This window comes from Coregonus lavaretus, assembly GCF_964263955.1.
Source record: "Coregonus lavaretus genome assembly, chromosome: 13".
Lineage (NCBI taxonomy): Eukaryota > Metazoa > Chordata > Actinopteri > Salmoniformes > Salmonidae > Coregonus > Coregonus lavaretus.
In genome coordinates, this window is record NC_140000.1 from 43,578,634 (window position 1) to 43,590,924 (window position 12,291).

Here is a 12,291-nt window from a genome sequence, read left to right on the forward strand (position 1 = left end):
AGATATCGTCACCTGTCCTCTGTACTCACCTGCATGTGTTTGTGGGTCTGTTTGTGGTGTCAAAAGAGAATCACAGAAACAGGGTCTACTGTAGAGATTTGTTTAGTTTGAAAGACTTTGCGAGCTAAATGCCTTTCAAGTTTAGTTTCACTGTCGATACATTTTTGTTTCATTTCAGCAAAATGACGTGAAAATGCTCCTCCCCACCCAATACTGCCAGATGATTTATCTTCATGGAACAGAGTTAACCCTTTACATGGCTGAGTACTCTTTCTCTCTGGTGCTAATTTACAATTGTTTAGAATAGTTTGAATTTATGGCATTATGGTTTTAATGTCAAGAGTCAGATGCATTATTTACTGACCTCTATCATATTTATTTATCTCTCTCTTTCATTCCTCTTTCACCCACTATTTATCTCATTCTATTCACAATGAATGTCATTAATATTATTACAGGTGCAGACAGGCAGACAGACAAGGTGCCATAGCAGGTGCCTTTATTTGTTGAAGGTCCAACGCAGTTGTTTTTATCTCAATATCAAATCATTTCTGGGTAACAATTAAGTACAGTACTGAGATTATTTTAAATTACAATGGTCAAAAAGAAACAAAAATAGCTTCTTAGCAAAGAGCAATTTCTCAAGTAAGAATTTTAATAGGACTGTCTGGGAGTGGTCTGAGTGGGAGTGGAAAAACTGAAAACTAGCTGTTATTGGCAGAGAGGAACTCTTTCTTATTGGTCTATTCACTAATTTACCGCCTCTTGATGTCACCAGGCAGGCAAAACAGACTGAAATTTCAGATGGTCTTTTCAAACAGCTCTTACACTAAAAGGGCATGAATCATTTTCACAGAATTATTCTAACCTCAGTGTAGAAATATATATAAAACAAAGGAAAATAACGTTTTTGACTGCACTGGGCCTTTAAGCGGGAAAATTGATATTTGATCATTGTGGTGATGAGACAGCAAAACCACAAAATAAACAGACCATTACACACAACCATATCATCAGGTAGATTTTCCTTTTTTACTAAAAGTATATCCAATGTAATCACATTTTGCAGAAGCTCTTATCCAGAGCAACTTACAGTAGTAAGTGCATACATTTTCATATATATTTTCTTTCTTACTGGTCCCCTGTGGGAATTGAACCCACAACCTCAGTATCGCAAGCACCATGCTCTACCAACTGAGCCTCACAGGGCCAATTATGCATTCAATTACATCAACTACCACATACTGTACATTTCCATATGATATCAACCCGTTAGCATACTGCCACTATTCCAAACTGATTTCATAGACATCACTATTCTAAAAAATGTGGGACAGTACTAGATAGAATGCCAATTTCATCTCTATTCAAATTGATGTTATTTATTACAATTTTACTCCATGCACAGTTTTGATTAGAGCTAGTCAGGATCAACAGAGATATACAGTGCAAACAATAACTAGCAACAAACACACAGCATGTAGTGCTGATATGATGTAATGATTAGAACCTCATCTGAAATGGAACTCCCAGATGTGAAGTCATACTTTATGAGTGACATTGTGTGGTGTTGACTGTGTTTGTTGTGTCTGCTTTGTTTGTTGATGTTCATTTTCTTATGTTGTGTGAAAATTGTATCACAAAAAAATATTTTATTATGAGCACGGAGAGATTTGGTAATATATTACATTGCTGCTGGATAATCATCATGTTAATGATTCATTCTAAATTAACAAATGTGACTGGTCAGTTAGATTTTCAATTTAAAACTCATTCTGTCTGATTGACAGGAGTGATGATGAGAGGGGCAGAGTTTTTACCACCTTCATTCAAATAGGGAGAGAAGTATGGATATAGTTTCTCTGTGAAGGTGTAGCCAGTGAAAGAGTAGATATGAGACCTGGCCTCCACATCATAAAAGGAGACCTGACCCTCCTCATAATCCACAAACACCCCCACCTTCTGGAGCTTCTCTCTCAGGGAGAGCGTGATAGAGGGGGAGTTACAGGCTGAGTACTTACTCCCATCCCTCAGGACCACAGTCCAGTATCCATTCTCAGGGTTCAGTGTGATCTTCGCCTTCCTATCGATGGACTCTCTGGCCACTCCTAAATCCCAGTCAGTCTTCCCCTTGACTGTCACCTCATAGTACAATCTCCCTGAAGAGAAGCCCTCCTTTCCTAAGACATTTACAATTCTATCAAACCTCTTTGGGGTATTAGGACGATTCGTCCGTGTGTCTCCATGTCTCACTTGTTTCCCATCATCAGAAAGGATGAGTTTGGGATGTGCTGTATCAGGGTCCAGAGTCACATCCACTGCACACTGCTGAATCCTCTTCAGCTCAGCATCACACAACTTCTTAACTTCACTCATAATGGTCTCCTCCACTTGAGATACAGCTCTCCTCACAGTCCCCACACACAGATCACTGTGAACACTGATATCAGACCAGTCCTTGGTGGGTGGAGGGGTGCAGAGGGATGGAATGCTCTGGAGGAGGTGGAGGTGGTCCTCAGTGTGTGAGAGCTGCTCCAGCTCAGTGCTTCTCCTCTTTAGCTCAGTGATTTCCTGCTCCAGCTCTTTAATGAGCCCTTCAGCCTGCCTCTCTGCTGCTTTCTGCTTCTCCTCAATCACCTCAATGAGCTCAGCCTGGCTTCTCTCAATGGAGCGTACCAGATCAGTGAAGACCTGTATACTGTCTGATATCTCTCTCTCTGTATCTCTCTTGCTGAGATCTACAGATTGTTTGATCTCCTGAACCTTCTGCAGTCGCTCCTGGATCATCTGTTGAACCTCTGCCTCATTCTTCCCCAGTTTTGCTTTCCTCTCTCCATACTCTTCCTCTAGAGGGACAATGTCATGAGTCTTGTGGTCTGTTTTCAAGCACAAGACACAAAGACATGTCTGATCCGTCCTACAGAACAGCTCTAGAGGTCTGTCATGCTTCTTACACATCCTGTCTTCCAGGTTCTCCACAGGGTTGATCAGCTTGTGTCTCTTTAAGGCTGCGACTCTCTGATGAGGCTCCAGGTGAGTCTCACAGTAAGAGGTCTGACACACCAGACAGGACTTCTGGGCCTTGAGCTTCATCCCAGTGCAGATGTCACAGGACACTTCTACAATTATGGCAGGGCATTGGTCTGAGCTGCTGGTAGTTTTCACTTCAACTGTCTGCCTGAACTGAGCAGCCATCTCAGAAATGAAAGTGTTGACAAACAGATCTGGTCTCTTATCACATGTTTTTTTACACATTGGACACTGGAACAGGTCACTGGTATCCCAGTATCCACTGATACAGGCCTTGCAGAAGTTGTGTCCACATGGAATAGAGACAGGCTCAGTGAACACATCCAGACAGATAGAGCACAGGAACTGCTCTTCAGACAGGAGACTGCTGGAGGTAGCCATATCTAGACAGAGACCAAAGGTGATACCATAAAACATTTGGAATCAGTCAGCTCTTGATATATTCAGCTTTAGAGTTGTCAACATTGTCTTATGTGATGATATTACCGAATCTTGATACAGGATGTTATAACATAGATAAGTCCTATAACTGTAGGATAAAAAGTGAAGCATACCGTAGAATCTGGATAAATAAATCAGGAAATATACACGGTAAAGACAGTAAAGCTTAAACTTAACTTTCCATGTCAATCTTTCTACTCACCTGTATGTTTTTGTGGATGATATCGCTGTCCTTTCTGTTTGTGGTGTCAAAGGGTAGGAGAGTCAGCATATAGTCTGAATGTATAGCTATTTAATAGAGATTTCTCTGAGGTGCTGTAGAGTTTGGTCCTGTACACAATATACTGTAGGTCTCTCTACTTTAGTTTCAGTTCAGCAAAGTGACGTTAATAATGCTCCTCCCCACCCGATACTGCTGTGTGGTTCTCTTCCTGGAACAGTTAACCCTTTACATGGCTGAACTTTGGAACTGATAATTTTTTATTGTCATACTGATTGAAACAGTATTGAATAAACCAGGACTAAAGTCAATACAGCTTTCACATTACTGTTCCTAGAATCACAATGTTTGAATCACTGCAGTCAACACACACACACACACACACACCGTGTAGAGGACTGAGGGCAGTCTGTCTCTGACCCCCACTGCTCTCCACTCCTGCAGCCTGGCATTCACAGGCCACGCAGGCACCAATCAAAAACACACTAACATACACACCCGCACTACAGCACCAGCTCCCATCATCAGACTGCCAGGAGAGAACACAATACATTCTGCAGGAAGGGTTAACCTCTCTTTCTCATACTAAACTCACCTGTAACTCCCCCTCCTCTCTTCCCTCTCTCTGAATGATAGAACCAGGAACCACCTGACATGAACACTGCTCTGTGGCCACACACTATAAACCCTGACAAGGTTACTGTTTTATGGGGTAAAATCCTATTTTCCACAGAGGCAGACCAGGCGGTGTGAGTTTTCCATGATGCCATTTATGAGGAGCAAGACCAGACATAGAGCTGCCTGAAACCCTCTTACAGAGGAACAGGATGACAAGGCTTCAGGTCAGTGAAATCCCATGAGAGAGGAGAGGAGAGGAGAGGAGAGGAGAGGAGAGGAGAGGAGAGGAGAGGAGAGGAGAGGAGAGGAGAGGAGAGGAGAGGAGAGGAGAGGAGAGGAGAGGAGAGGAGAGGAGAGGAGAGGAGAGGAGAGGAGAGGAGAGGAGAGGAGAGGAGAGGAGAGGAGAGGAGAGGAGAGGAGAGGAGAGGAGAGGGTGAACTGTTGCAAGGGAGCAATGTCTATGCCAGCAGCACAACACAGGAAGTTTCCACTGGCTCTGACCAGACAACACAGGCACATATACACAAACCAGCAAAGTGGCGCTGGAACACACACACACACACAAAAGGACTAAGTGAGATCACACTAAGACCCCACCCTGAGATGGCCGATTTAGATAAGAGGAGTGTGGGATATCTAATACCTCCACTATCCCATCTCTCCCTGCGTCAAGAAAATGTTGCAGGGGGCGGAGAAAATATGTTGCAATTGAGCAATTGCAATTGAGCAATTCTACTCTTTTTATTTTGGTGCAGTTTTACAGCAAATCTCCTGCAATTCTACACAGAAATGTTAGCTGACATGAGCTAATTCAGTGACTGACAGTGACTAACAAGAAAAATAGCTAAACAAATTGTAACCAAATTTGGAAATTGCACCTTGTGTACTCTACTAGTCCAACTTCTCAACAGTAAATTGAGCCCCCGAGTGAAATCCTAAAAAACAAAACAATAATTTTTTGTTTTTGGAAATTGATCTGCGGCCCTATATGGTATGGATAAAAGGATTGACAGTCCAAATCCTGCTTCCATTCAGCCACAAGAATATTAGTGAGGTCGGGCACTGATGTTGGGCGATTAGGCCTGGCTCGCAGTCGGCGTTCCGATTCATCCCAAAGGTGTTCAATGGGGTTGAGGTCAGGGATATGTGCAGGCCAGTCAAGTTCTTCCACACCGATCTCGACAAACCATTTCTGTATGGACCTTGCTTCCGCATGGGGGCATTGTCATGCTGAAACAGGAAAGGGCCTTCCCCAAACGGTTGCCATAAAGTTGGACGCACAGAATCGTCTAGAATGTCATTGTACGCTGTCGCGTTAACATTTCCCTTCAATGGAACTAAGGGACCTAGCCCGAACCGTGAAAAACAGCCCCAGACCATTATTCCTCCTCCACCAAACTACAGTAGGCACTATGCATTTGGGCAGGTAGCGTTTCCCTGGCATTAGCGAAACCCAGATTAATCCGTCGGATTGCCAGATGGTGAAGCGTGATTCATCACTCCAGAGAACACGTTTCCACAGCTCCAGAATCCAATGGCGGTGAGCTTTACACTACTCCAGCCAACGCTTGGCATTGCGCATGGTGATCTTAGGCTTGTGTGAGGCTGCTCGGCCATGGACACCCATTTCATGAAGCTCCCGACTTACAGTTATTGTGCAGACGTTGTTTCCAGAGGCAGTTTGGAACTCGGTAGTGAGTGTTGCAACCGAGAACAGACGATATTACGGGCTACGCGCTTCAGCGGTTCCGTTCTATGAGCTTGTGTGGCCTACCATTTCGCGGCTGAGCCGTTGTTGCTCCTAGACGTCTCCACTTCACAGTAACAGCACTTACAGTTGACCGGAGGAGCTCTAGCAGGGCAGAAATGTGACAAACTGACTTGAACAGGTGGCATCCTATGACAGTACCACATTGAAAGTCACTGAGCTCTTCAGTAAGGCCATTCTACTGCCAATGTTTGTCTATGGAGATTGCATGGCTGTGTGCTCAATTTTATACACCTGTCAGCAACGGGTGTGGCTGAAATAGCCGAATCCACTCATTTGAAGGGGTGTCCTGCATTCTACGTTTTGCATAAAAATATATATAGTTGAAAAGTTTTACACGGTGATCATCAAAGTTTAAATATTTCAAAAACAGTGATTCGCGGTGACGTGGGAAGCAACAACATTCCCTCCCTTGGGCTAGAAACTCATTGGCGGTTTTGAAAATCACAGTTTTTTTACTTTTAATCCTACCCTGTGATGTCACAGAGGAGCATTTTTTAGGACCTTTCTTCTGATCTTTTTAACCACAGATCATAGAAACGCACCGTTTTCACATAATATTATGTAGACTGGTTTAGTGCTGGATATGATGAATATGATGTTGAATGGCCCTTTAACCCTTTACATGGCTGAACCTTTTCTCTCAGGTGCTTATTTACAATTGTTTCAAGTTTGGATTGATGGCATGGCATGGGTTTAATGTCAACAATCAGATGTCCTGTAAAATGTCTCTGTATTTCATCCCTCTTCATTCATTCACTCACTTATTATCTTAATTCTATTCACAATCAATGTACAGACCGGCAGACAGAGAAGGTGCCATAACAGGTTGTAACACTCTGGCTCCAGGGACTCTGATTGTTGAGCCAGGGTTGTTATTTTCATTTAGGGTGTATTTCTATGTTGGATCTAGTTGTTCATTTCTATGTTTGGTTTTGTCGTTGATTAGTCATATGACTCCCAATCGGAGGTAACGAGTGTCAGCTGTCGGCTCGTTATCTCTGATTGGGAGCCATATTTAAACTGTGTGGTTTCTCCTTGGTTTGTGGGTTTTTGTTTCCGTTTTCAGTCAGGTTGACTGTGGACTTCACTAGTCGTGTTTCTTGTTTTTTCGTGCTTTATTAAATAAAGTCATCATGTTCGTTTCACACGCTGCGCCTTGGTCAATTCCTTCACACGACCGTGACAGAAAAACCCACCTAAGAAAGACCAAGCAGCGTGTCCAGGAGCAAGGAGACTGGACATGGGAGGAGGCGCCGGGCAAGGAGATGGAGAGGCTGGCGATGGCCCAGGTGGGCACATCGTGGTCCTGGGAGGACATGCTCGGAGGCAAGGGACCTTGGGGAAGGATCAAGGCCCTGGCGAGAGAGGAGCAACGGCGGCAGCAGGGCCATCGTCGGAGGGTCGTGAGTCAACCCCAGAAATTTTTTAGGGGGGGGCACACGGCATGGACGACGGGGCTGACGGAGGAGAAAAGGGGGAGTATCCAGGAGGCCACCAGGCCAGGGGTACACCGCCCTGTACGTCCTGTGCTGATGCCTCACACAGAGTGTGTGAGGGTAGGCATTCAGCCAGGACGGGTGGTGGCCGCTGTTCACTCCAGGCCTCCTGTCCGTCTCCACAGCCCGGTCCGGCCTGTTCCTGCCACCCGCACCAAGACTACGGTGCGCGTCGCCAGCCCGACCCGGCCTGTTCCTGCCACCCGCACCAAGACTACGGTGCGCGTCGCCAGCCCGACCCGGCCTGTTCCTGCCACCCGCACCAAGTCTACGGGGCGCGTCGCCAGCCCGACCCGGCCTGTTCCTGCCACCCGCACCAAGACTACGGTGCGCGTCGCCAGCCCGACCCGGCCTGTTCCTGCCACCCGCACCAGGACTACGGTGCGCGTCGCCAGCCCGACCCGGCCTGTTCCTGCCACCCGCACCAAGACTACGGTGCGCGTCGCCAGCCCGGTCCGGCCTGTTCCGGCCACCCGCACCAAGTCTACGGTGTGCCTCAGACGGCCAGAGTCTGCCGTCTGCCCAACGGGGCCTGAACTGCCCGTCTGCCCAAAGCCTGCAAAGCCGCCCGTCTGCCATGAGCCATCAGAGCCGTCCGCCAGACCAGAGCCGCTAGAGCCTTCCGCTAGACAGGATCAGCCAGAGCCTTCCGCCAGCCATGAGCAGCCAGATCCGTCGGCCAGCCATGAGCAGCCAGATCCGTCGGCCAGCCATGAGCAGCCAGATCCGTCGGCCAGCCATGAGCAGCCAGATCCGTCAGCCAGCCATGAGCAGCCAGATCCTTCAGCCTGCCATGAGCCGTCCAGCCAGGTGCTGTCCCTTAGCCCGGTGCTGCCCCTAAATCCAGGTGGAGTAAGTTTGAGGGTGGTCCTGTGGAGGAGGCTAGGGAAGCGGGTGGTGACTAAGGTGGGGTGGGGACCACGACCAGGGCCAGAACCGCCACCGTGGACAGACGCCCACCCAGACCCTCCCCGAGACTGTATGCTGGTGCGCCCGGAGTGCGCACCTTTAGGGGGGGGTACTGTAACACTCTGGCTCCAGGGACTCTGATTGTTGAGCCAGGGTTGTTATTTTCATTTAGGGTGTATTTCTATGTTGGATCTAGTTGTTCATTTCTATGTTTGGTTTTGTCGTTGATTAGTCATATGACTCCCAATCGGAGGTAACGAGTGTCAGCTGTCGGCTCGTTATCTCTGATTGGGAGCCATATTTAAACTGTGTGGTTTCTCCTTGGTTTGTGGGTTTTTGTTTCCGTTTTCAGTCAGGTTGACTGTGGACTTCACTAGTCGTGTTTCTTGTTTTTTCGTGCTTTATTAAATAAAGTCATCATGTTCGTTTCACACGCTGCGCCTTGGTCAATTCCTTCACACGACCGTGACACAGGTGACCATTTGTAAACACTTGAAAACTGATCTTTGATAATTGCGGTGATGAGACAGCAAAACCACAATATAAACGGACCATTTCCATATGATATCAACCTCAGACACCTCAGTATACATCCACTATTCAAAACTGATGTCATAGCCATCACTATTGTAAACATCTGGGACAGTAGGCCTAGAAAGAATACACATTTGGTCAATATTCAACTGGATTTTATTTTCTAAAAACCATTTGACTCTATGCCCATCCCAGTTCATTATAGCTAGGACCAACAGAGACATACAGTGCAAACAATACATCAGCTAAATATGCTTATATCTCATGATCAGAACTTCCTCATACCTTGTTATGAGCCTTGAGAGATATTTTCATATCTTCCAATGCTGCTGCATTCTGTAGGATACTCATCATGTCTAACAGACTGACATGATGCTGATGACAACAAACAACAACCATGTCAGTAATAACATTACAGTGAAATATTGATGTAGGACAACAGATTTAATGTACACATTTTAGTAGATTTTCAGGTTAAGTCATTCTGTGTGATTGACAGGAGAGATGATCAGAGGGACAGAGTTTTTACCACCATCATTACTGCCAGGGGAAAAGTATGGATAGAGTTTCTCTGTGAAGGTGCAACCAGTGAAAGAGTAGATATGAGACCTGGCGTCCACATCATAAAAGGAGACCTGACCCTCCTCATAATCCACAAACACTCCCACAGTCTGGGGCTTCTCTCTCAGGGAGAGCGTGATAGAGGGGGAGGTACAGGCTGAGTACTTACTCCCATCCCTCAGAATCACAGTCCAGTATCCATCCTCAGGGCTCAGTGTGATCTGCCCCTTCCTATTGATGGACTCTCTAGCGACTCCTAAATCCCATTCAGTCTTCCCCTTGACCGTCACCTCGTAGTAATATCTCCCTGAGGAGAAGCTCTCCATTCCTAAGATACAGAAACATGTAACAAACCTCTTTGGGTTGTCAGGGAGATTCTGTGGTTTGTCTCCCTGATTCACTTGTTTTCTATCCTCAGACATGATGAGGGAGGCATGTGCTGTATCAGGGTCCAGAGTCACATCCACTGCAAACTGCTGAATCCTCTTCAGTTTGACTTCAGGCAGCTTCTCCATCTCTTTATTCAGTGTCTCCTCCAGCTGAGACACAGCTCTCCTCACAGTCTCCACACACAGATCACTGTGAACACTGATCTCAGACCAGTCTCTGGTGGGTGGAGGGGTGCAGAGGGATGGAATGCTCTGGAGGAGGTGGAGGTGGTCCTCAGTGTGTGAGAGCTGCTCCAGCTCAGTGCTTCTCCTCTTTAGCTCAGTGATTTCCTGCTCCAGCTCTTTAATGAGCCCTTCAGCCTGCCTCTCTGCTGCTTTCTGCTTCTCCTCAATCACCTCAATGAGCTCAGCCTGGCTTCTCTCAATGGAGCGTACCAGATCAGTGAAGACCTGTATACTGTCTGATATCTCTCTCTCTGTATCTCTCTTGCTGAGATCTACAGATTGTTTGACCTCCTGAACCTTCTGCAGTCGCTCCTGGATCATCTGCTGTACTTCTGCCTTAGTCTTCCCCAGTTTAGCCTTCCTCTCTCCATACTCTTCCTCTAGAGGGACAGTGTCATGAGTCATGTGGTCTGTTTTCAAGCACAAGACACAAAGACATGTCTGATCCGTCCTACAGAACAGCTCTAGAGGTCTGTCATGCTTCTTACACATCCTGTCTTCCAGGTTCTCCACAGGGTTGATCAGCTTGTGTCTCTTTAAGGCTGCGACTCTCTGATGAGGCTCCAGGTGAGTCTCACAGTAAGAGGTCTGACACACCAGACAGGACTTCTGGGCCTTGAGCTTCATCCCAGTGCAGATGTCACAGGACACTTCTACAATTATGGCAGGGCATTGGTCTGAGCTGCTGGTAACTTTCACTTCAACTGTCTGCCTGAACTGAGCAGCCATCTCAGAAATGAAAGTATTGACAAACAGATCTGGTCTCTTATCACATGTTTTTTTACACATTGGACACTGGCACAGGTCACTGGTATCCCAGTATCCACTGATACAGGCCTTGCAGAAGTTGTGTCCACATGGAATAGAGACAGGCTCAGTGAACACATCCAGACAGATGGAGCACAGGAACTGCTCTTCAGACAGGAGACTGCTGGAGGTAGCCATATCTAGACAGAGACCAGAGGTGAAACCATAAAACATTTGGAATCAGTCAGCTCTTGATAGATTCAGCTGTAGAGTTGTCAACATTGTCTTATGTGATGATATTACCGAATCTTGATACAGGATGTTATAACATAGATAAGTCCTATAACTGTAGGATAAAAAGTGAAGCATACCGTAGAATCTGGATAAATAAATCAGGAAATATACACGGTAAACACAGTAAATCTTCAACTTAACTTTCCATATCAATCTTTCTACTCACCTGTATGTTTTTGTGGATGATATCTCTGTCCTTTCTGTTTGTGGTGTCAAAGGGTAGGAGAGTCTGCGTATAGTCTGAATGTATAGCTATTTAATAGAGATTTGAGGTGCTGTAGAGTTTGGTCCTGTACACAATATACTGTACTATATGTCTCTCTACTTTAGTTTCAGTTCAGCAAAGTGACGTTAATAATGCTCCTCCCCACCAGATACTGCTGTGTGGTTCTCTTCCTGGAACAGTTAACCCTTTACATGGCTGAACTTTGGAACTGATCATTTTTTATTGTCATACTGATTGAAACAGTATTGAATAAACCAGGACTAAAGTTAATACAGCTTTCACATTACTATTCCTAGAATCACAATGTTTCAATCACTGCAGTCAACACACACACACACACACACACACACACACACACACACACACACACACACACACACACACACACACACACACACACACACCGTGTAGAGGACTGAGGGCAGTCTGTCTCTGACCCCCACTGCTCCTCTCCACTCCCGCAGCCTGGCATTCACAGGCCACGCAGGCACCAATCAAAAACACACTAACATACACACCCGCACTACAGCACCAGCTCCCATCATCAGACTGCCAGGAGAGAACACAATACATTCTGCAGGAAGAGTTAACCTCTCTTTCTCATACTAAACTCACCTGTAACTCCCCCTCCTCTCTTCCCTCTCTCTGAATGATAGAACCAGGAACCACCTGACATGAACACTGCTCTGTGGCCACACAGTATAAACCCTGACAAGGTTACTGTTTTATGGGGTAAAATCCTATTTTCCACAGAGGCAGACCAGGCGGTGTGAGCTTTCCATGATGCCATTTATGAGGAGCAAGACCAGACATAGAGCTGCCTGAAACCC

At 46.1% G+C, this 12,291-nt stretch overlaps 2 protein-coding genes across 4 annotated transcripts in view; both read right to left on the minus strand.

The window, feature by feature from the left end:
• The window catches only part of LOC311140446 (carbohydrate sulfotransferase 11), a 123,447-nt gene that overhangs the window by 44,367 nt on the left and 66,789 nt on the right, over nt 1–12,291 (minus strand). The window lies entirely within an intron of this gene.
• Nucleotides 490–11,755, minus strand: LOC311139263 (uncharacterized protein). The gene is made up of 3 exons (XM_084174152.1): nt 11,402–11,755; nt 9,510–11,141; nt 490–3,446 (listed from the first exon to the last, which is right to left on the minus strand). Exons 2-3 carry the CDS (start codon nt 11,137–11,139, stop codon nt 1,771–1,773), a joined length of 3,306 nt encoding a protein of 1,101 aa, XP_084030278.1. The 5' UTR covers nt 11,140–11,141; nt 11,402–11,755; the 3' UTR covers nt 490–1,770.